General features: G+C 39.9%; 1 protein-coding gene and 1 long non-coding RNA gene across 2 annotated transcripts in view; one reads left to right on the top strand and one right to left on the bottom strand.

The window, feature by feature from the left end:
• Positions 1-25,669, bottom strand: part of LOC103350774 (uncharacterized) — a 170,260-nt gene that overhangs the window by 27,282 nt on the left and 117,309 nt on the right. The gene's annotated exons all lie outside the window — the stretch shown is intronic.
• Positions 20,936-23,102, top strand: CXCL6 (C-X-C motif chemokine ligand 6). The gene is made up of 4 exons (XM_002717113.6): positions 20,936-21,271; positions 21,380-21,509; positions 21,623-21,706; positions 22,016-23,102. The coding sequence occupies exons 1-4, from the start codon at positions 21,166-21,168 to the stop codon at positions 22,032-22,034; spliced, it is 339 nt and encodes a 112-aa protein (XP_002717159.1). The 5' UTR covers positions 20,936-21,165; the 3' UTR covers positions 22,035-23,102.

The following is a 25,669-nucleotide window of genomic DNA, read 5'->3' as shown; positions in this document are numbered from 1 at the left end:
GCAGTAAAAAAAAATGAAATTGTTATTTGCAACAAAATGGATGCAAGTGGAAGCCATTATACTTAGTGAAATAAGCCAGTCCCAAAAAGATAAACACCATGTTTTCCCCGATCTGTGGTAACTAATAGAGTACATAAAATGTGATGTATAGTAGTGAAATTGACACTTTGAGATGTGATGATTTTGAACAGCCCTTGTATCAACTGTTGAGGAACAATATTTTTTTTCCTACTTTTGTTGAACTCTTTACTTCATGAATGGTTAGTCTTATGAGTATAGGTTAACTGAAACTAGATCTTTGTAAAAAATAAGAATGAGAATAGGAGAGGGAGGAGGAAGAACTGTGGGAGTGCAGTCAGGAGGGAGAGTAGTGTGGGAAGTATCATTATTCTCCTAAATTTGGATGTATGAAATTCATAAAGTTTGTATAGCTTAATATAAAATATAGAGGCAAATAGAAATTTCTCATGTGTTGAGGCTGAAAAATCTATTTATGAGGACAGTAGACAGGGGCAGTTTCTGACAGATTAACTTCATTTAGAAAATGTGAAAACAGATGCTGGCTGCAGCTAAGTATCTGTGAGTACTGATACTGAGTGGCTACCACATCAATCCAATTTTGGTGGAAGTTATTAGAACTAGAGGAAGAAGCAAGCATCATAAGTGGTATAGAAGCTCATAATAAAGAAAGTAAGAGACCACAAAGGTCAGACCTTGGCTCGTGCCTTTGTTTTAAGTACTGATGTGGCCATGGTAGCCTGTTGAAGTCATGTCTCCCACATTAAAAGCTTTCAGGGTTGTGGGTAGCCAGAGCTATTTCCTTACTAGAGACTACATATCCTCAGCCCATATAAAACCAAGATCCCAGTGGCATACTTATGTCTTTATTATCACTGTTAGGCAGCTTAGTTAGCCACCAAAGAACCACTGTTTATAACTAAGAAAATGGCCTCTAAGAAAGGGTTAGAGATGAGTAATAATGATATAAATAGTACAGAATTCAGAATCTTAATGATAAGCCATACTTAGAAGTGTGGAAGCTTATTTTCTAACTTATAAGCCTTTATCAAAGAATCTTCTGAAGACAGGTCAAAATATAATTTTAAGGATTTTTTTCTGATTATTGTCTATTTCTCCTATAACCAAATGTGATGAGAAAACAACCTGCTTCTCATACCAATTGGTGATCAATAATATATGTGGAATAAGTACATTAATACATTAATTAACAGAACTTTGTGGTTTGAGTCCCAGTGGATTTTAAATCTAGGATGCCCAATGAAGAGATTTAAATTCTTTGTAGAATTTGTGAATTTATAACATTAAAGGACATTCATGTGTTCTAATGATGGGAATCCAACTTGAACTATAATAGTAATAGTGTTGCCAGGACTATTTTTATACTTTCTAAGATCCTCATACCTATCTAAAGAGTAGACTAGCAAAAAGTCAAACTCCTTGACTTCAAAGAGATGAAGAGAAACATAGAATCATCAATAATTTCTTTTCCTCTTGAGTATCTTCTCAAAAGACTGCATGAATTGAGTCCAAATATCTTTAATCAAGGAAAGATTTATTGCATATATAGTAGTAGAATACATTGAAAGGGAATTCATTGCTAATGTTGCCATAGTTTTCTACGTGAAATACTTATTGACTACTCACTAAGCAACATATCAAATGAGAGATATGCATTTGGAATGCACATCTGAAAATGCCTGAAATGCCCATATTCCATGTCAGAATGACTGGTTCAAGTACCTGTTCTGCTCAAGAGGCAGCTTCCTGCTAAGGCACATTTTGTGAAGCAGCAGTGATGGCTCAAGTGGTTGGGTTCCTACCTCCTATGTGGAAAACTTGAATTCAGTCTTGGTTCACAGGTATTTATGGTGTGAACAGTAGATGGGATCTCAGTCTGTCTCTATGTGAACCTCTCAAATAAGTAAGATAAATATTTTTTAAAAGACATATGATTCATGGCAGTGTTAGAATAAATCTTAGATAATTGTATTATTGCAGATTAATGACATAAACACAGCTGTTAAAAAGCTATTAGTTAACAGTTGTCTAGACAGTTATTAACAGATCACTTGATCTGAATACCTCACCAATTGAGAAAGAATTCTGGAGAAAACCATGTGAACGTCCTTTGTTGATTATAATATTCCTTTTTTCTTTTTTAAGATTTATTTATTTTACTTGAAAGAGTTACACAGAGAAGCAGAGTCAGAGAGAGAGAGAGGGAGAGAGGGAGAGAGGGAGAGAGAAAGAGAGGGTTTCCATCCATTGGTTCACTTGCCAATTGGCCATAACGGCTGAAGCTGTGCCAATCTGAAGCCAGGAGCCAGGAGCCAGGAGCTTCTTCTGGGTCTCCCATGCAGTTGCAGGGGCCCAAGGGTTTGGACCATCTTCTACTGCTTTCCCAGGCCATTGCAGAGAGCTGGGTCAGAAGTGGAGCAGCCAGGATTTGAACTGGTGTCCATATGGGATGCAAGCACTGCAGGTGGCAGCTTTACCCACTACGCCACAGCACCAGCCCTGATTATAATATTCTTAATTGTCTCAGACTGCCTTCATGCCAAGCAAGATGAACTTTTTATCTTGCTACAAAATCTGTGTTTTATAACTAAGATCTTTTACCACATTCCAGTGGATGATGAGGGAGATGTAGCAGGAGCTTCTGAAAGATTTCAACAGTTAATGAAGAAAGTATTGAGATTCACTTGAAGGGGGTATGGTAATGCCAGCAATGAGTAGTGGCAGTGCCAGCACATATATCTTGTTTCAGCATAGCAGTTTCAGTAGTTATAACGACAGCATCCATACTATACAACATTGCAAGTGTGTACAGTAATGTAAGTGATGGTATTCAGGACCAGTGGAGGAGATTTGTGATTTTTTACCAACCTGGTACTGCTGCATGGGTTTGGATATCATTCTTTTGTGCATCTTCTAAGACTGGCTAGCTGGTGCTCCTGGAAACTCTGTGAGTCTCGCAACATTTTAGTGCACTTCTTTTTATTTAAATTGCTATTTGTAAATATATTATTCTGGTTTTGGTTACTATAACAAAACACCTGAGGCACACCACTGGTAAAGAAAAGAGGGTAATTTTGTTTAGGTTTGGAGACAATTTCTTATGAGGACCCCTCTGGGATTCAAAACATTGTGGTAAGAACTAATTTCTCTCTCTCTCTCTCTCTCTCTCTCTCTCTCTCTCTCTTCCTCCTTCCCTCCCTCCCTCCCTTATAAATCCCCCATTATTAAATCATGGGGATTTAATCCCTAATGGCATTATCCAATTTAAACACTTCCCAAGGTCCCACATCTAAACATCATATTCAGATTACATTTCTATTTTCTTCCTATCTTAACATAAGACTTTGGGAGACTAAATTCCTGCATGAATTAAGGTGTACAACCCATATTTAAACTACAGCAGTAACTGATGGATGATATGATTTTCTTTACTGGGATATTAGGGATACTGAGAGACTGCATGAAGTTTCACTGAATATCTCTCTGGTTGCACCACATGAGGGAGCAGCAAGGTAGACATGAGTGACACCTGACATCCTACTAATGTTCAACACACAGATTTTCTTTGAGAAGCAAAACAGTAGAGTGAGAAGATCATAGGCTTTTAAATCAAAACTCTACCAATTATCTATCTGAGACCATTTTTTCTTATATGTTTACAACAAATAATAGCATTTATTTTGAAAGGATAATATAAGATTCATGGAATGTTAATACGAAATACCAAGCCAGATCCTACAGAAGATAAAAAGGGTTGGGTAATGAAGAAAGAAGGAAATGACTTGAAACAGAGGCACTCAATACACATTCGAAGCCATAAATTCTTTCTAGCTCTCTCTCTAGGTGGATTCTGTGATTAATTCTCTGTAATGTCTCTCACATACATGGTTCCTGCACAAAACTATTCCTTGTGTTCTTGACTGTTACAAACATGGGGCCCGAATTGCTGTGTGGTGGGTAAAGCTGCCACCTGCAATGCTGGCATCCCCCATGCCCACCAGTTCATGTCTTGGCTGCTCCACTTTCAATCCAGCTCCCTGCTGGTCGTGTGGGAAAAGCACCAGAATACGGTCCAAGTGCTTTGGACCCTGAGACCTGGAGAAGCTCTTGGCTTCAGTCTGAACCAGCCCTGGCTGTTGTAGCCATCAGGGGGAAGATTCTCCCCCCACCAAGTCTGACTTTCAAATAAATAAATCTTTATGAAAAGATAGCATACCATATACAGAGGAATTTTCATCAGTTGGGGATAATTCTTGATTATCTCATTGCTTACATCAAAGCCGTTATCATATTCTGAATGTTGTATTCATGAACTACACAAAGGAACTCCCAGCCTCTCCACATATTCATTGATATTGTCCTTGTCCAACTCAAAATTTCTTATCCAGACAAGAGGTTGACAAACTTTTTCTATAAAGGACAAGATAATAAATATTTTTGACTTGTGGGCCATATAGTTTCTGTCAAAACAGTTCAGTACTGTCACTGTAGCATGAAAGGTGTTGTAGGCAAAATGTATGCAAATCATTGTGGTTGTGTTTTATGTGTTTTAAAAACTTTATTTACAAAAATATGTGGTCAGCCAGAATTGGTTCATGGGCAATAGTTTGCCTATCTAGGGTTTAATTAACCTTCTAGCTTGTGTTTCTAAATCCAAATTGGACACCACTATTTCCACACAGATGTTGGGTTCGTTTTTAAAACACAAAGCAGATCTAACTTCTTGTAACATAAAAGTCATTGAAATTACTTTAATTGAAAATTAAATAAACAGAACTCAATACTTTAGCTTAGAAATTTCTGTAAATTTAACCTAGAATTTTCTTCCCCTTTCTAGCTAAATTCTAGCAATCACAGACTACATTTTTTTCTTTCTTTTCTCCAAAGAAACATTTTCTTTAATGAGTACAAATTTCTTAAGTACAACTTTAGGAATATAATGATTCTCCCCACCATATCCGTCCTCCTACCTGCACTCCCACTCCACCTCCTCCTCCCTCTTCCATTCACAACCCAGTTCTCCATTCAGAAAACAATCAAACAAACAAAACAAATGTTCCTAGACAGTCAAGACAACAACAAAAACACAGCAAGCTCTTTCCTGCTTCTACCTTTCCCTTTGCTGCTCTCTCTGCCTGGGTCTTTCCTCTAGGCTCTTTGAATGCCTGATTCATTTCTGTCTTCATAATGTCAGCTTAAAACGTCACCATCTCAATGACCACCGTTCTACTCTAAGCATTCCAAGCCCATGTTGCCTTATAAATCAAGTTGTGAAAATATTCACAGTCACTATCTTGTTTCTTTACCTATTTTATTTCTATCTCTCCCTCCAGATTGTAAGTTCCACAAAGACAAAGTCCTTGACAGCCCTGATCATCTCTGTGTCTTCAGCACTTAACAAATGAAAATTCTCAAAATAAGGGAAAAAAAAACTTCAGTTTTGGCTGGCACCGTGGCTCACTAGGCTAATCCTCCGCCTACAGCGCCAGCACCCTGGGTTCTAGTCCCAGTTAGGATGCCGGTTCTGTCCCAGTTGCACCTCTTCCAGTCCAGCTCTCTGCTGTGGCCTGGGAGTGCAGTGGAGGATGGCCCAAGTGCTTGGGCCCTGCACCCCATGGGAGACCAGGAGAAGTACCTGGCTCCTGGCTTCTGATCAGCACAGCGCTGGCTGTAGTGGCCATTTAGGGAGTGAACCAACGGAAGGAAGACCTTTCTCTCTCACCGTCTAACTCTGCTTGTCAAAAAAAAAAAAAAAAAAAAAAAAACACTTCAGTATTTGAAATAATAAAATAAAAATAGATAAAACCAGGTAAAATTCAGCAAAGTCTGAAGGCAAGGCAACACGAATTGAAGTTTAAGAGAATGAGAGAGAGAGAGAGAGAGAGAGATTTGAAGAGATTAGAAGACCAGACCAATGAAGTTCCGAATTAGTGCTGAAGAGAATAGAAGAAATTGCTGACCAAGAAAAAAAAAAATAAAAGCTTTACTTGGAATTGGTTCATCAAAAAAGAAATCAGAGAACATGAAGTGCTGTGATCTGAACATTCTATGATTTTTTAAAAATTTGCTCAACACTTACAGCATTCTTTATTATTATTGTACCAATTACCATATATACATAGGAAAAAATTCATTATCATGAAGTCTTATAAAGATATATTCTGAAACCTTGATGGGAAAAAAGAGGCCAAGAAGAACATTCTGGACACCAATCAGACATAGACTTTTAAAAAATGGTTTAAAGGAACAATTCTCAAATATTAATGTACATACGAATCTCCTAAAGAACTTAAAATATAGATTATTTGAAACCTCACCATCTCATTTTGATTTAGAAGTAGTTACAGGGCAGGGCCCAAGAATTTTTTTTTCTCAGATTCAGTTCACATGCCTTAGAATCCACCCTTTTAAAGCATTTAATTTGGTGGTTTTTAATATATTCACACAGTTTTGCAACACCATTATCTAATTCCCTAACAGTCTCTTCATTCCTGAAACTCACACATATTAAGAGTCACTCCCCATTCCTCTCAGGCCAAGCCCCTGGAAATCACTAACTTTTCTGTCTTATGGATTTGTTTCTTCTGGACATTTTATATAAATAGAATCATCCAGTATATAGCTTTTTGTATCTAACGTCTTTCATTTTGCACCATATTTTCTAGGTTCATCCATGTTATAGTATGAACTGGTACTTCTTAGGGCTGACACAAGATAAATATATTACATTTTGCTTATCCATTCATCAATGGATTATGGTTAGGTTGTTTCTACATTTTGATGATTAAAAATAATGCAGCTGTTAGAATTCAGACAAACTTTTCGTAGATATATTTTCCTATATAACTCTTGGTTATGTGCTTAAGAGTGAGATTATTGGATCATATAGTAACTGTATGTTTAACATTTTAAAAATATGTTAACTGTTTCCCGAATTTGCTACACTGTTTACCTTCTTACCAGCAATGTATCAGGATTCCAGTTTCTACAGATCGCTGAAATACTTAATATTTTCTGACTTTTTATTCTAGTTATCCATTGTGGTTTTGATTTGTATCTCCCTGAGCAAAAGTGATGTTGAGCATTTATTGACCATTTATATATCTTCTTTGAAGAAATGTATGTTCTAACAGATTTCCCACTTTGAATTATTTGTCTATTTTTATATTTTAGGAGTTACTTATATATCCTGGATACTAGATACTTTCCAGCTATATGATTTGCAAATATTTTCTCCTATTCTGTGGTATATATATATTTTAAAATCCATGGACACAATGGCTCTCGTTTTTTCTTTTGAAAATTTTTCTTATTTATCTATTTGTCAGGTAGAGTTGTAGACAGTGAGAGAGAGAGACAGAGAGAAAAGTCTTCCTTCCGTTGGTTCACTTCCCAAATGGTCGCCACAGCCAGCGCTGTGCCGATCCAAAGCCAGGAGCCAGGTGCTTCTTCCTGGTCTCCCATGCGGGCGCAGGGGCCCAAACACTTGGGCCATCCTTCTGTGGTATATATTTTTAATTTCTTGATAAACTCATTTGAAGCAAAAATTTTTTTTAAATTTTAATTAAGTCCAAATTTTGGTTGCTTATGTTTATTGTCTAATCTAAGTCACAATGACCAATGTTTATGGGTTTTTCTAATAGTTTTATTAGTTTAGCACTTATATTTGGCTCTTTGGTTCATTTTGAGTTTATTTCTTTGTATGGTGTGACATAGGAGTCCAACTTCATGCTTTTGTATGTGGTTATTGAGTTGTCCAGCATAATTTATTAAACAGATTATTCTTTCTCCCACTTAATTATCTTGGCACACATGTTAAAAATCAGTTCATGAGAAAAGTATGAGTGGATTTACAAACTCCCAGTTCTACTGCATTGATCTATATGTCTGCTCTTAGACCAGCAATACTTAGCCTTGATTATTGTACTTTGTAGTAGATTTTGAAATCTGGAGATGTGAGCCCTTCAAATTGTTATTCTTTTTCAAGATTACTTTGGCTCCTCCAGGTCTCTTACATTTCCATAGGAATTAAGACATCAGTTTGTCAATTATACAGAATTTTCAACTCCTCAAACTCTATGGGCATAGAGGAAAGAAGTACTTTATATAAGATTTTGGAGTACATGTGCTAAGAGATTTTGGTTTGCCAATGGCTGATCTTACAATTCCTTCAGTTTTTATACTGTCATCAGATTTGAGGGTCTAGAAAATTTCTTTTATCAAGGTAATGAATGAATAGTTTATGAATTTTTAAAAATTTGCATTAGCTCATGATACAACATCCCAGATTTTCTTGTTCTGAGAAAAGCAATCACATGTACAACTTGGAGAATACTTCTAGGATTACTCAGCAAGTGTGAACTGACAACTTCCTCTGTTACCTATGCCTTTAGCAGGGCCAAGCTAAAAACTGTTGGAAAAAGTAGTTGTCAATACTACTGATGGTAATTGCAAATGTACTATACATCAGATGTTAGCAAAGAGGATGCTTCAGTTAAAATAAGGTCTCATACAAACAACAAAAACATCTGAGCCAAAATGGAGGGTGGGAGAAGACTAGAGAAAGGCCTTATAGAAAGATAAAAATTCATTTTTCTAGGAAAAAAAGAGTTTTATATAAATAAGCCAAAATTGCTTTTCCCCAGAAATACTATCTTTTATTTTGACAATATGATTTTACAATTTAATAATACAGGAAGGGAAACGACTCGTGACTAGTATGAGTCCAGGTTTCAGGGACTGGTTGGCCCCAAGTGGCAGAAGACATTAACAACAAATGTAAGAACACCTATCAACAGAGAAGTTCAATTAAGCTGTGTTGAATATGTTGCAAATGCTGAAGTTAAAGCTGAATAATTATTAGAATCAGCTAGTTTAATCTGGGAACAAGCATATGGAACGGGATATTTTGAAATATTAACTAATTGGTTCTCCATCCACTTACCCACAACAGCAGTCAACTTATGCTTTCCAACACTATCACTCCTACAATTCATTTGGTATCTAACCTTAACCTTGTAAATCATTCATCCCTATGCACATGGGTACTGTGTATCATCTTTTTTGTTGAGACGTTATATACTTTCTTCTTGTTGCCACCATTGAAAATCTACCCTTAGCAACATTTGGCCTGTTAGTGACCATATTATTCAATTTTTAAAATATTTACATTTTTATTTTATTAATATAAGGAGAACAGATTTAATGTAGTCTATGGATACAATTCTAAGAATATAATGATACTTCTCTCCTTCACTTCTCCCTCCTTCTGCCTTTATCTCTTTTCTTTTTAAAAAATTTTTGGGCCAGCGCCGTGGCTCACTTGGCTAATCATCCACCTGTGGCGCTGGCATCCCATATGGGCATTGAGTTCTAGTCCCGGCTGCTCCTCTTTCAGTCCAGCTCTCTGTTGTGGCCCAGGAAGGCAGTGGAGGATGGCCCAGGTGATTGGATGCCTGCACCCACATAGGAGACTAGGAGGAAGCCCCTGGCTCCTGGGTTCGGATCGGCATGCAGCGCCAACCGTAGTGGCCATCTGGGGGGTGAACCAACGGAAGGGAGACCTTTCTCTCTGTTTCTCTCTCTCACTGTCTCATTCTACCTGTCAAATAAGTAAAAAAAATTTTTGAGATAATATGTTTTGAATGTACTTTATAGTAAAAGGCTTAATTTTCCATTAAGTAAATAGTTCAATAAGTACAAAGTAAAGACTGCTGTTCAGCAGAAATATGGACAAGGGCTATAAGCAATAATCAAATTCAAAGATGTCAGTTTCATCAACAGCAATCTTTTTATATTCTCTCTATATGTATTAACCATCACAAATCAGAAAATGTGAATTTTGTCTTTTGGATCTATCTTATTTCACTAAGCATAATGATCTTCAGTTGTAATCATTTTGTTGCAAAAGTTGGGATTTCATTATTTTAAACCACATTAATGAGGATATTTGGTGTAAGGAGAGACTGGACTAAAAGTCCAGAAATAGACACACATATGCTATCAATTTAATTTTGATAATGGTTCCTAGGAAATTCAGTGGGAAAAATTTCAAAATATCTTTCTAGAATAACTGGATATCCATATGGATACAAAAGTGAAGCAATGAAACTCAACAAATAATTTAAGCTATTCATAAAAAATAATTCTATATGGTCTATATGCATAAACATAAAAGTTAAAAGTACAGTGCTTCAAAAAGAAAATATAGGAAGGTATATTTCATCCTTGGAGTAGACAATGATTTCCAAGAGATGATACAGAAAAATATAATTAACTAGATATAAGGAATACAATAAATTAGGCATTCAATTTAAAAAACTTAGCTCCTCAAAAAGACATTTAAAACAATGAGAACTCAAACTATAGACTTGGACAGTCATAATACATTTATCTATCAAAGGAAGGATCTGTAACTACAATGTATGATAAAACTCAAGAAATCAATATTAAAAAGTGCCTTAAACCAACTTAAAGCAAAAGATGAGATTTGAAAATACACTTCATGAAAGATTTACAAGTGACAAATGAGCACACAGAAAGATGCTGTACACCATTAGTCATCATTAAATGATAATTAAGTGTCAAAAAATGTTAAAGAGTGACGAGGAGAATATACATTAATCACAACACTTTTTGATGGTTGTCGCTCCCCCATTCGCAGAGGAACGACACCGGACCCTGCGCTGTTCTTTCGTCTGCTTGGCCCTTCCCGGGTTCGGCCCTTCCCGGGTTTGCCGCTGGTCCTTCCCGGGTTGGCTGCCAACCCCTCCACCTCCATGGAGTGGCGGCTCCCCCAGCCGCTTTCCCCGCTTCTGTGGAGGAGCAGCACACCGCTGGCCGGCTCTCTCGGGGGCTGCTCAGATGTTCCTTCAGATGTTCCTGGTGCATGTTGTCTCTCTCCTCCTTTATAGTCCTCTTCCACCAATCCCAACTCTGCTACCCACACGCCGAGCACGCTGCTCTCCTCCAATCAGGAGCAAGATCAGCTCCTGCAGCGTGTCAAACTGATGAGGCAGCTGCATAGAGGTTGTTTGGTCTCTCTCAGCGCCATACTGTGGGAGAGCAGATGCATAGAATAAGTCTTAATTCCAGTAACTTAGTCTAGTCTCAGTTGCTCCCCACAGATGGTGAGAGTGTGAATTTACTAAGCTACTTTACTATACAGCTACTTACTATAGACCTGTTCTATTTCTACCAGTTCTACTCCTATGTATTTACTCAAGAATTTGAAAATATCTATTTTGTTTATTCCTGTGCAAAAACTTTTCCTAAACTTAGTTTATTGGAGGAATAATTATCACCTCAATATTATTTGATTTGACCGGGAACTAGATTTATCTGGGTGATTCTTTTGCCCAGTGAGGTGGAGTTGCAGTCATTTGAAGCTTGGAGGGGCTGGAATGTTTAAGAAGATGACTTACATGGTTGCTTGGTTGTTTGGTGCTGGCTTTCAAAGGGGAGCTTAGGTAGAGCTATCAGCTGGAGTGCCTTGGTTCTCTTTCAGATGGATTCTGCACAGAACACAGTACATTGCTTGGAGGTCAAAAGCAACCATTCCAGGCCAGCTCTCTGCTATGGCCCGGGAGTGCAGTGGAGGATGGCTCAAGTGCTTGGGCCCTGCACCCACATGGGAGACCAGGAGAAGCACCTGGCTCCTGGCTTTGGATCAGCGAGGTGTGCTGGCCGCAGCGCGCCGGCCGTGGCGGCCATTGGAGGGTGAACCAATGGCAAAGGAAGACCTTTCTCTCTGTCTCTCTCTCTCTCACTGTCCACTCTGCCTGTCAAAAAAATAAATAAATAAAATTTAAAAAAAAGCAACCATGCCAAAGACAAAGTTGGAAGCTGCAAATCTACTCTTGTGAGTTACATAGTATCACTCCTGCCAAGCCATGTTGACCAAACTAGTCACAGAGTCAGTCAGATTCAAGGATGGGAAAAATATGTGCCACATCTAATTGGGAAGAACAATAATTTTTGAGCCATGTTTTTGCCCACCTTTACAAAAGGACTTACATAATGTTTATAGCTACATCATTCACAACAGCCAACTTGCTAACCCAAGACTGGAAATGACCCAAATATCCACTCCCAGACAACTGTAAAACAAAATCTCATATATTTGTGTAATCAGATACTTCATTTAATTTATTAAATGGATATTCAATTCCATAGAGAACTATAGTACTAATATTCACAATACTCACCATTGATGAATCACAGGAATTGAGTAAAAGAAACCAGGCACTGGGGTGAGCGTTGACCCAGTGATTGAGATACCACATGAAATGCCCTTATTCCATGTCTGGATTTCTGGTTCCAGCTACTCTTCTTCTTTTAAAAAAAATATTTTTAGAGATGTATTTACTTACTTGAAAGGCAGAGTTACAAATGGAGAGAGAGACAGAGACAAAGGTCTTCCATCTGCTGGTTCACTCCCCATATGATCATACTGGCCAGAGGTGGGCCAATCTGAATCCAGGAGCCAGGAGCTTCATCTGGGTCTCTTACATGTGTGGGGCCCAAGCACTTGGACCATCTTCCACTGCCTTCCCAGGCCATTAACAGAGAGCTGGATTGAAGAGCGGCCTCCAGGACACAAATTGGTGTCCATATGGGATACAGGTGCCGTAAGAGGAGGCTTAGCCTGTTCTTCCACAGCACTGGCCCCCAGCTACTCTACTCTGATCCAGTTTCTTGCTAAAGCACACTCTGAGACATGGAGATGATGACTGGAATACGTGGGTCTCTGCCACCCATGTGGGAGTTCTGGGTTGGACTCTAGTATTTTGGTTTTGGCCTGGCCTGGTCTTGGCTGTTGTGGGCATTTGGGGAGTGAATTAGCAAATGTGAAATCTCTCTCTCTTGCTCTCTATTTCAAATAAAATTAAAATTAATTAATTAATTAATTAATTTAAAATCACAAGAAAAAAGCCAGGTACCAAGAAGATATCTTGGATGACTCTATTATACGAAGTTCAACAACAGGCAAAACTAAAAATAAAAATGGCGGTTTCTTGTGCAGAAGGAATATTCACTCAAAAAGAGCTCAGATTTTCTGGAGAGATGAAAAAGTTGTGTCTTAATTAATTGTTCACATTTTTCAAATCTTACTGAACTGTGTACTTAAGATGTATGCTTTTCACTACATAAATTTTACCTCAACCTAAAACATAAAATACAAAATCCTGTATTTAAAAGTTGCCAGGGCCAATGCTGTGGCATTATAGATTAAGCCTCTGCCAGGGGTGCCAGCATCCCATATGGGCACCAGTTCGTATCCCAGCTGTTCCTCTTCTCATCCAGCTCTCTGCTATGGCCTGGAAAAGCAGTAGAGGATGGTCCAAGTCCTTGGGCCCCTGCACCCATGTGGGAGACCCAGAAGAAGCTCCTGGCTTCGGATCAGCTCAGTTCTGGCCATTGTGGCTATCTGGAGAGTGAACCAGCAGATGGAAGACCAATCTCTCTCTCTCTCTCTCTCTCTCTCTCTCTCTCTAACTCTGCCTTTCAAATAAATAAATAAACTCTTTAAAAATAAAAAAATATAAAAACAAAATGTGTCACAGGCATCCTGTTTGTTCATGTCAATAATTCTATGGGGAAGAAAACTGTGATTAGAATTTTACATTTAAAGAAGTGACACATTGGTTAAGGTCATACAGAAGCTCATGGCAAAAGAATAGCTAGGATCCAGCCAGGAAAAATAATTCATCTTTAGTGAAATAAGCTAGATACAGGAAGACAAATACCACATGTTTACCCTCATACATGGGAGCTAAAGCAAAAACATGCCTCAATCCAAACACAGAATTTTAATTAATAGATGCTAGGAGGCGTGGGAGGGAGAGAAGGAGTTTTGATTAAAAAAATAGGGGAAGTTGGGTGTGTTGTGGATTCTGACAGATACATCATACTGATTAAGATGTCAACAATAGGGTGAGCTGCATGTGGGTTATATGGGAACTCCCTGTACTACTTCACATTTTTTTCATTTTGTAAATTTAAAATTATTCTGAAATAGAAAGTTAAAAAGAAGTTTATGATTGCCTTAATTTATGCTTTTATTTCCAATCATGGAAAGCTGACCACATATACTTTGATACAAGGCTTTCATGATTTTCATTTATTACCAAAACTAACTTGTACATAACCACAACTTTCCCTTACTACAAAGAAATACCTTGTATATTTCCACATTGTGACAGGTGCTAACTTATGGTCTACTTCTGATACATTATCCACTACCATATTTTTCTTTTCTATGACAAAATCCCAGCCATAGCATTCATCAGTCTGGTCTCAAATTTAGGAAATTTAGGAAAAAAATAAAAAAAAAACTATTCCCAAAGAACATTCTGTTCCAAAGTAAATGGCCTCCAGTCTGATTTACTAATACTAAATTTTTTGGAAACCAAAATGATTCAAAGCAAAACATTTTGGTAAATCAATTTGATTACTTCAACTCTCCAGAGAGTGCCATGCTTTCACATTCCAGCTGGTCAGCAAAGAACTCAGAGCCCAGCATTAGCCAGAATTTCTAGGATTTTGTGACCTTTGGTTTGGTGTTGCAACCCCTTTATGTCAGTGACAGCAATTTCCTAATTCCCAGTTCTTATAAAAATAATACTTTAAATGTGCATGAAAGCAGTTATTCACTGGGAATTCATAATCAGATTTAACAAAACACTGGTGGCAAGGAATCAACAATAAGACATGACTTTGTATTTCTCTCTTTTGATTTTTGTTTTATTGATGGTGATGGTGATGGTGATGGTGATGGCAGTGGAGTGTGTGTGTCTGGCCTTTAACTTCATGAAAACTGTCTTGGATGCCTATGAAATATTAGGTTTTTGCTACATCATCAAACAATGATCAATGAGGCAAATCACAGGTTTCATTGTCTAAGAATCACATAAGTCACATACATACAAAAACATTTGCATTTATTCCTACTAAGGTAGCAGTGGTAAAGTTTTACCATATATTAAACAAGAATGAAATATAATGTGAGATTATGCAGAAATGAATAGTCTGCAAAAAAAAAAAAATACTGGGGCCAGCAATATGGCACATTTAGTTAAAGCACAGCCTGCAGAGGCAGCATTGCATAGGGGTGCTGGTTCAAGTCCTGGCTGCTCCATTGCCATCCAGCTCCCTGCTATTGCATCTGGTAAAGCAGTAGGGGATGGCCCCAGTGCTTGGGTCCCTGCACCAATGTAAGAGACCCAGATGACGCTCTGGGCCCTTGACTTTAGCCTGGTCCAGCCCTGGTCCTTGCAGCTATTTGGGGAATAAACCAGCAGATGGAAGATCTCTCTCTCTCTCTCTCTCTTTCCTTCTCTAAAAAAAAAAAAAAAAATACAAGGTATGAAAGTGGTAGTGTTCTGAAACATCATAGCAAACAGCCATTATCTTGGTTTTTTTTTTTTTTAAAGATTTATTTACCTTTGGAAAGGCAGAGTTATAGAAGAGAGGGACAGAAAGAGAAGTCTTCAATCCATTGGTTCACTCCCCAAATGGTTGCAACAGCCAGGGCTAGGCCAGGTTGTAGCTAGGAGCCTGAAATTCCATCCATGTCTCCCATGTGGGTGGCAGAAGCCCAACCACTTGGGGCATCTTCCCTGACTTCCCAGGCACATCAGCAGGGAACTGGATTGGAAGAGGATCATCTGAGACTGAACAAGCATCCACATGGATACTGGCACCACAGGTGGTATCTTAACCCACTGTACAACAATGCTAGTATTCAAACAACAATTATTAAGAGCAGTATTAGAAGTCTAACTTCTATAATAATCTTAGCAGTATCATAAAACTGTCTTCTCAAAGGTATTAAAAGCAGTTAGTTAGTCCTAAAACTCCTTTGGGGAGGGTTCTTTTTTTCTTCCTTTCCTGGTTTTTTTCTTAACCCAAGTCAAATTTCTGAATGGTTCCTAATTTTTGAAAAGTTCAAAGCTTTCTGAAACATGTATATGTTTAATCCTCATCTTTTTTGTTTCCTATATGTCATCTGTTGTTAAGAAAGCCTTTGTGCCAGCGCCGCGGCTCACTAGGCTAATCCTCCGCCTAGCGGCGCCGGCACACCAGGTTCTAGTCCCGGTCGGGGCACCGGATTCTGTCCCGGTTGCCCCTCTTCCAGGCCAGCTCTCTGCTGTGGCCAGGAGTGCAGTGGAGGATGGTCCAAGTGCTTGGGCCCTGCACCCCATGGGAGACCAGGAGAAGCACCTGGCTCCTGCCATCGGATCAGCACGGTGCGCTGGCCACAGCGCGCTGGCCACAGCGCGCCGGCCACGGCGGTCATTGGAGGGTGAACCAACGGCAAAGGAAGACCTTTCTCTCTGTCTCTTTCCCTCACTGTCCACTCTGCCTGTCAAAAATTAAAAAAATTTAAAAAAAGAAAGCCTTTGTACACTTGCACAACTGAACAAAAGAAAATTCGCTGCCCATCCATCCAGAAGGTGATAAGAAAAGGCTCCGCCGCACTTATTTGGAAACTAGCTCAGTATAGACTCAATAAAGGCTCACTGATAGACACTTTTCTCAAGCAGATTTAACTTGAAATGTCCAGCAAGGAAAATTGGATAATGGGCTAAAGGAGGGGCAGTAACCCTGACATTTCACAGCAAAGCTGAAGCAATGAAGCAAAGTCATTTCCTGAGTTATGCTGCGTCTTCATTAGGTGGCCAGGCCCCATGGGGGAGGAGACAGCCAAACTGCACTGACTCTGCAAAATCGGATGAGATTACTGGTCCTTTCCTTTTCTTGTGCATACACGCAAGTGACTTCACCTCCACTTAAACTCTTGCTGTGTTCCTCGTATTGATATCCTTGCTCTGCTTGCCCTGGTAATGATATGTGTAGATATGTGTACATACTGAATGATCTCAACTGTACAGCATTTCTCTGAGGTCACAGAAAGAGTAGTAGATATAAAAAAAAAAAATGGAGAGGCCGGCGCCGTGGCTCACTAGGCTAATCCTCCTCTTGCAGCACCAGTACTCTGGGTTCTAGTCCCGGTTGGGGCACCGGATTCTGTCCTGGTTGCTCCTCTTCCAGTCCAGCTCTCTGCTGTGGCCTGGGAAGGCAGTGGAGGATGTCCCAAGGTCTTGGGCCCTGCACCTGCATGGGAGACCAGGAGGAAGCGCCTGGCTTCTGGCTTTGGATCAGCGCAGTACACTGGCCATAGCGGCCATTTGGAGGGTGAGCCAATGGAAGGAAGTCCTTTCTCTCTGTTTCTCTCTCTCACTATCTAACTCTGCCTGTCAAGAAAAAAAAAAAAAAAGAAAAAGAAAAAAAAAAGAAAAGAAAAGAAAGAAGAAGAAAAAAAAGAAAAAAGAAATGGAGAATTAGAAAACATTTGGCCAGGACTATGCCATCCAGTAAATCACACAATGAAAGCTGTCCTGTTTTGTTAGGAAAGACCAATTTAGAATGACATTCTCACACTGTTAGCATTCAGTACAGCATTAACTTAATCAGATTTTTTTTTCTTGTCATTTATCTCCAACTTATGTCTAAGTCACAGAAATCATGCTGTTTGGTCAATGCTTTAGTTGTATAATTTCCTTCCTTTAAATATCAAATGTCCCTCTCTGTTGGGAGCATTCTTTTGATTCCACAGACTGAAATTATCATTTGAACTTCTCTGAGAAGAACCAAGAGACATTGCCATCATATCAGAAAAGTCTCAAAATAGTGGAGCCCAAAATATTGAGAAGTTAGTAACAGTACATGGCCCTACAGTTTTCCCCTTAAAATCTACTTATAAGATAGATAACACTGTAAAATAAAAAATTATTATTATGATATATTAGCAGGTGGTCATAGGCAGCTCATCACCAAACTTAGAACTTATTGGAGATTATGAGAGAAATAAGAGGAGACTATGAAAAGTTTGTATAAAAATGGAATTAAAGATTATTTTGGTGCAAAATTTTAAAGTCATGCATAGTTTTCCATAATATGTGTTTTCCATGAACTTTTGAAGATGGATTTCAAATTTTTTTGCACCAAAGTAAATTTATTTTTCATTATTTCCATCAACTTTTTAAAGTCTCATCACTGCTGATTATAAAAGTTTATACTGGCTTGCGGGAAACAAAAATAAAATTCAGGAATAATTACACTCTGTGTTATGCTGTAGCTATTATAGGTACATTCAAAGTCCAAAGACCAAAAGTGAAAGGAACAAGTTGCGAATGGTTTTGTCAGAAAAAGCCTTTTTTGGAGAAGACAGGAGTTGGAGTTTGTTGTGCAGAGAATGATGGATTTGGAAAGTACAGGTCAGCATCCGATTGGGTAATCTGGAAGTCCTTTGGGACTTTGATATCATTGCGGTCTCAAAGAGAGGAATGAGTGGACTGAAGATTTCATTAGCTTAAAGGATGGTTGTTGGGTAACACGGTAAAGTGGTTAACCAGCCTGTGGGGAGCTGCTGGGGAGTACTGGCCAGTGCTGTGAAGACAGCGGTTTGTAATCTGGAAGCCATTGCATATTTGTGGCAGATTCTTCTGTGCTTGGGTTCCCACCCTGGATTTTCTACTTCTTAACTATTTCTCAGACCTTACATTTTCTAACTGAAAAATTACAAGGATAATTTCTCCCATCTGCCTCAAAGAATCTATGTGAGGCTCCAGAAATAGTGAGTGTGAAAGCACTTTGGAAGCTGAAAACCATTTGAAATTATTTCATCCATATTAGATTACTCTGTGGTATAATGACTAGAATCCCATTGTTTCTGATAGTCAATCTGTAGGCTGTCAGGATACCAGTGTCATTTGTGGACTGTTTTATTGCAGCTGGAAACAAAATTAACCGTCTCTCTCTACTACCTGCACACAGTATGAGTAAGACAAATGGCTTCCCTGCAAATGAGAGAAAAATAAGCAATTGTTTTTAAAGTGCTCTGTCTCCACAGGTTCTTGGTGCCATCACTCTCAACCTCAGCAGGTATTGGAGCCATTCACACTCCTGCCTGTACTTTCTACAAGGCCAGCATCAGAGATGCGGAGACAGGAAGCAGACATGAACAGTGGGTCAGGATGCTTTCAATTAGAAAGCCCAGCTAAGTTCCTTGATTAGATTGGGTAAGGTCCTTTCTAGTACCTGCTTGTCAATTTGAGAAATTTTTTCCCTTTATAGTCTCCAAACAATCACAGGGAGTTGATTCAGAGTGCAAACCAGGTGAGGCATGCACACCTGATCCATGCATCTGGTGAGCTCATCGCATGACCCTTCACTGTTCTTACTTAATGTTTGGTGCCAAATACTAATTCGTATGCTCAAGTATATTTAAAATGGCTCATTTGGAACTAATCTACCTCTCCCCATCCCCTGCATATACCACCACCATCACTACACACATGCACATTTTAAAAGTCAAAAACCTATGTCCTCAAAACATTTTTCTTTCACAAAGACTCATTACGCTGTATGGTTGATTCTCTGTGGTTAAAATGAATGTAATTGCTCAACATCTTTAGTCACATTCTTGAAGTTTTGTCTTAGCCCACTTTAGCCAGGTTTGTCTTTTGTCTTTAGATACGTTCTAGTCTCTACAGTCAACGGGGTCAACCTGCAAGCTGTGTTTCACTGTGCACTGCTCCCCAAAAGGGTGAAGAGTTGCATTCACTGAGTCAGGCATGATGCTAATGGCATCAGGAAACTACAGGCCAGAGAACTTCCTATTCAGCTTCCCAGAAAGTGACAGTCAACCCCTCCCCCTCCCCCAGTCTGCCTCAGTCAGAGAATTTCTCAAGTTTCCTTCCAGGATAAAAGTTATTAAAGTCTATGACACCTCTTTCTGGCTCACCAGTGGATGCGATGTCTTTCCCAGGAAGATGGGTGGGGAAGTTCAGGAAATTTCCTGGGACACCAAGGACAAGAGTTCCCATTCCTGGCTGGATTCTGGTTGCCGTGGTGTTTACTGGTTAGCTTTGCTGGCCTACAATGGCTAGGACAAGGGTCTTCAAAACAAAACAGAAGAGGATCTAGTGCACTTCGAAAAGTCATTGTATCCTAGCCATTCCTGCACAGAGACAGACACTTGAAACACTGGGCTGCTAAACCTAACTGGCCTAGCCACCTCCACAGAAAACAGAAAGGAGCGAGAGGATGTTGGGAGCCCCTGCAAGGAGCCAGCTCTGGGCTCACTAGAGACTACAATCTAGAGACTACACCTCCTGGCCCCTCCACCTTGAGGCTGTCTGGGGAGAGGCAGAGTGGGTAGCGCCTGGCTGTCAGTTTTCAATCCTCTACACACAACTTCCTGATGGGTCCCCTCAAACTCCGCAGCGTCCCGTGTGAAACGCGCACCTGACCTAGGGGCCGGAGCTGGTGCCAGCTAGGGCACTCAACCCAGCCCGACTCACCCCAAACCTCTTCCAAGTCAGTAGCAAGGGAACTGCCCAAAACCGAGGAATCATTTTCCAAGGGAAGCCTTGTGTTTGCGAAACCACTTCGACACACATTTGCTCGCTAAAGCACCAGCGTAGGATTTCCAGTAAGCAAACTGGGTTTTGGAGCCCGCTCCTGCCACTGGCTTCCAGCGGGAGTAGAGCAGCCGTTTCAGTTTGGCGCAGTCCTAATCTCGGATTGCATTTCCTAAACAGCAATCACAGGCAGAAGGTGTTAAGGAGGTGCAGGCGTTTTCCTAAAGTCACATCTTCTGCTCCCTGTTCCGTTCCAGCCTTTCGAGACACCTCCCCCATGGCCCCCTCCCCTCACCCCTGACCCTCCGGCTTTCGCCGGTCCTGGTGCGCACCTGGGAGAAGGCACCTGAAGGATCGGTCCTCACTTTTGGCGGGAGCCACAGCTCCCTCTACCTAGGGGCGGGGCTGAGGAGATCCCTGAGGGGCGGGCACAGCAGCTCCTCCCCTCCGCCCTTCTCCCCAATTCCCACAGCCCCTCCCTCATCCATCCCCGTGCCCCTACCCCTCCAAAGTCCTGGGAATTTCCCGTGCATCCGAAAGCTTGAGTTTCCTGCCTGGGGAGGGGAGGGGCGAGAGCGGATAAAAGGAGTGCAGAGCGCTGCAGGAAGCCACGGTGCTCTCGAGCTTCGAACCTCTCCGCGCTTCCTCTCGCCTCTGGAACTCGCGCCCCTCGTCGCGCCGCGCTCCCGTTGCAACGATGAGCCTCCTGTCCAGCCGCGCCTCCCGCCTCTCTGGCCCCTCTAGCTGCCTGTGCGCGCTGCTCGCGCTGCTGCTGCTGACGCCACCTGCGCCCCTCGCCAGCGGTGAGAGCGCGCGGCACGCGGGGCGCACCCGGGAGGCGCGGCGACCAGGACACGGGGATCAACTCTCCCGAGCAACAGGAGCTCTAACACGTTCTCTTTCTTCCGCAGCGGGCCCCGTCGCGGCGGTGGTGAGAGAATTGCGTTGCGTGTGTTTATCCACCACGGCCATTCACCCCAAAATGATCGCTCGTCTGCAGGTGATCGCCGCGGGTCCCCAGTGCTCCAAGGTGGAAGTGGTGTAAGTTCTGATCCGATGTCACCTTGGTCACAGGGACGCCCTACACCCTGGTCTTTGGCCCCCAAAACTCAGGGTCGCAGGATGCATTTTTTTTTTTTTTTAATTCTCTGCAGAGCTTCTCTGAAGAACGGTAAGGAAATCTGCCTGGACCCAGAAGCCCCTTTGATCAAGAAAGCCATCCAGAAAATTTTAGAGAGGTACTTGTCACTTTGATCTTTGTGGGTTTTAGATCTTATCTCCTGAGAGCTTAGATTTCTATAGGATTTGAGTGCCACATTCCATAGGAGGCTCAGAATGAAAAGTTGTGATCTGGAATCTTCTGGGAAACCCTTTATCACCAATCTTATCTGATTACTGAGATAGTCTACACATGTTAGTCTACTGTTTGCTTTTATTGATCTTTATTTCTGTTTTCACTGCTTTAAATGCTGTGCTTTGAAACCACGGTGGAGAAGGTAGCAGTGTGGAAATTTGGCCAAACTGATGTAATTTTTTGTTTTCCACAGTGGAAACAAGGAAAACTGATTACGAGAGAGAACCAAGCATTGGAAAAACTACCCAGTTTTCAGCAGAGAGTTTTCTAGGGAGCGCTGGACTCAGAAGACAGTAAGGAGTGCCTGGGCGGCTTTCCTCCTGGACTCCCCTCATCTGTCCCTGAAGCGTTCTGCTCGTCTTATGAAGTATTTAGCTTACATGTCCTGCCATTTGCTGCTTTTATCTGCTATGTTATTGGAATTGCTTGCAATCGACTATATTGTGAGCCAATAATCACTGGTTGCTAATCTTCCAAAATGTCTCGAATGGAGCCCACTGTGTGGTATTTCTAACTATTTCTTATTGTGTCTCTGAAAAGGCTGTGGATTTGCTAGGAAAATGATGTTTCACTAGGATACCAATGAGGAAGACACACTGTTATCTTCACTTTCCTCATGAAATAGGAAATACTTTTGTGTTGTTTCTTGGGGAATATGTTAGCAAACTTCCCCTCTTGACCCTGAGATGCTGTATTGCATTAGAAAGCTGAGTGTGTCATACAGTTATCTGAGTAGAATATATTTCCTTATTTAGAATTTCTAAGTATTTAAGTCCTATAAGGTTAATATATTCTCTTCCTATAATTTTAGACAATTGATGTCTTCTTAGTATGGCATAATGTCATGATTTACTCATTAAACTGATTTTATGTGCTATTTATTAACTATTTTATTAGCAGTGCTATAATTATGGTCACTAAATATACACCTTTTGATAGCTGCAGAAGATAAGAAACAAGTAAATTTCCACACTCTAGTTTTGATAAAAAACCATTCTTTTAGTTTTTTTAAAGAAAAGCTCAACAGTTATCAATTACCCTGAAAGTTTTGAGAACATATTCATTCAAACTGTTGGAATGTAAATTCATCATTTAGTATTCTAAAACACACAAACCTGTTAAGGTTTTTGGATGCCTATAGTGTGTATCTTTCAAAGGTTTTGATCATTTTGTTAAATATGCATCATTTGGTATATTAAAATTGTACTGATGTACTGTGTGTCTCATTGGTTTACAATACTATTTTGTTCTTGAGAAAAAATAAAATTTCTAAAATTTTACTCATGTTGTTTCTTCTTTATTGTATGGTGGCAAGAAATTCATGTTCAATTCTACATTATTTGAAAAGTTAACCAGTCCTTTCGTCTGGAGAAAGGACCCTCATTTCTCAATACCATCACACTAGTTCAACCTTTTCTCCACTCACTTCCCTGCAGTTATTGCTTCACTGTGGGGGCCTTAGAAAACACAAATAAATCCTTAGCTAGCTTCCCATTTCCTAGATATGGAAAAAAAAAAAAAAGTGGCTAAGCATGGCAAATGTGGCTCTGGCCTATCCCACTTCTGGCTCTAGATCTCCCTCATGCTTTTGCAGTCAGGTGTTCAGTTCCCTAACCCAGCATTTTCTATCTTGAGTTCATGCCTTTGAACTTGCCGGGGCCTCTAACTGGAAGTAAATTTATTCATAACTCAGAATGCTGCTCAAATAACAGCTCTTTCATCAAGTTTTCCCTGGTACTCCCAACAGAGCTCAAGGCTTCCATTTTGATGCTCCTATAAAATCTTTTAGTTATCAGAATTATAACATAGTGCATTCTTTGTTTATAGGTTTCTTCACCCTACTCTACTGAGAGCTCTCCTAGCGCACCAGTCATATTTCATTCATTTCTGTATCCTCAATGTGTGGTACCAAATGGCTTCATAATGCAAGCTACTCTAACCCTGAGTTTGTCATAGTATCCTAAAATCAGTAACATAGCTAATGGTAGGTGCTGATTAAGCCATAATTCTTGTCTGTTCTATTATCCTTCTTGGCTATTGTCGATTCAATAAGGGTTTGTGCAAATGCAATCTCTTTGTCCTATAACAACTGCCTCTCTCTTTCTTCTGGCTAACTCCCAGTTCCTTCAGGCAAGCTCTCTGACCCTTCCCTCTGCCAGATTAAGCTTCCTTTTATACCTTCTCCTGGCACTCGACTTTTCCTTCATAACATTTCTCACCAACGGGACCGTAAGGTTTACAGGGCTAACACAAATGTGGGCATTTGCTTAGTGTCTATCCATTCCAATTCTCTGTAAGCTCCAGGAGGGCAGGGACAATGCTTATGATGCTCATCTGAGTCCCCAGGACTGGGCCTAGCACATAGTAAGGAGCACAAGGGTGCTCCAAACTAAGGAAGCCTCATTGTTGGTGCCAGTGCTGTGGCATAGCAGGTAAAGCCATTGCCAGCAGTGCTGGCATCCCATATAGGCACCGGTTCAAGTCCCGGCTACTTCACTTCCGATCTAGCTCTCTGTTATGGCCTGGGAAAGCAATAGAGGATGGCCCAAGTACTTGGGCCCCTGTATCCATGTGGAAGTCTCAGAAGACATTCCTGCCTCCTGGCTTTGAATTGGCCCAGCTCTGGCCGTTGTGGCCATTTGAGGAATGAACCAGGGGATAGAAGACCCCTCTCTCTCTGCCTTTCAAATAATAAATAAATTTAAAAAAAAAGAGGACTCACTGTTTCTGGTGTTAAAAGTAGCTATTTCATAAAAATATTTCATTCTTAGGAAAATAGAGAAAAAGACTAATCAACAAACTGTGATTTGATTAATATATTAAATATACTTGACTTAAAATGTATTTGTTTATATTGTATGGATCCATATATTATTAGCATATCTATCCAATCTAGGTTTTTCTATATCTTTTGCTCTCTCTCTCCTTATAAATATAAAAGATCAATTTGATTAATATATTTTCTATTATTATATACTGATATATCTTTTTAACAGAGAGACATATAAGCATGGAAAAACCTAGAGTAGCCTCACATACATAAGTTTGCTTGTAATTTTTTAACAATATGGAAAAGCACAAAATCTAATTTTTAAGAAAGTATTAAACTTAAGTGGCCTCTCTTCACTTTCTCAAGTAGTATCTTCTTTTGAATCTGTGAATTTTATACTAATTCTGTGGCAATACTAAAAAGCAAGCCAAATTACTATGAATGTTTGAAATCTAAATTTTAATATTTTAAACAATCTGTGATTTGTCCCAATAGCCTCACAATATTTATTAAATAAGTGCATGATAGTAGTAAGTGAAAGCATATAAAATGATCCTCGCATAGATAAACTTAAGTATTGTGAAAAACATCACTGGTTACTTCTTGCTTTATGACCATTCAAGATCTTTGAACTTTCCAGGAGCAAGACATAGAAGTTTAGTTTGTGCATAGACCATAGACTAAGATCTCACTACAATATTTGTCCAATTGTGGTTGTCATGCCCATTTTACATTTGGCCATTCCGTAGAGAAATTAGATTGTATGATAGCATTGCCAAGTATATACCTTGTCTAACTTACACAAGAACCTCAATGACAGCTGCTGTTTACCATTGCTACCTTCACTAGTTGATCCTTGGCCCTATCACTAGCAAAAATCAAGACTAACATTGGGGAAAAGTAATCTAACAGATGTCTCCTAGAGATACATCTTTAGTTTCCTCATGCTAACCTCTAAATACTATTTTCACTCTGTTTATTCTTTTTTTCTTCTGAAACTGTTTCTCATACATGAAATTACTTGAGACTGAACAAATCATCAGCTAAAATCTATTCTAACTTACTCTCTCAATCCAA

Source organism: Oryctolagus cuniculus, chromosome 8, assembly GCF_051225735.1.
Source record: "Oryctolagus cuniculus isolate XC-2025 breed Fujian yellow rabbit chromosome 8, ASM5122573v1, whole genome shotgun sequence".
NCBI classification, from domain to species: Eukaryota; Metazoa; Chordata; class Mammalia; order Lagomorpha; family Leporidae; genus Oryctolagus; species Oryctolagus cuniculus.
This window is presented reverse-complemented; position numbering and strand designations above follow the sequence as displayed.

Bases quoted from the DNA above. Each gene is read 5' to 3' on its own strand.
- CXCL6 (XM_002717113.6), top strand. From the start codon at position 21,166: ATGAGCCTCCTGTCCAGCCGCGCCTCCCGCCTCTCTGGCCCCTCTAGC. The intron at 21,272-21,379 runs GTGAGAGCGCGC...TTTCTTCCGCAG, and splicing joins ACCTGCGCCCCTCGCCAGCG to CGGGCCCCGTCGCGGCGGTG. The intron at 21,510-21,622 runs GTAAGTTCTGAT...AATTCTCTGCAG, and splicing joins TGCTCCAAGGTGGAAGTGGT to AGCTTCTCTGAAGAACGGTA.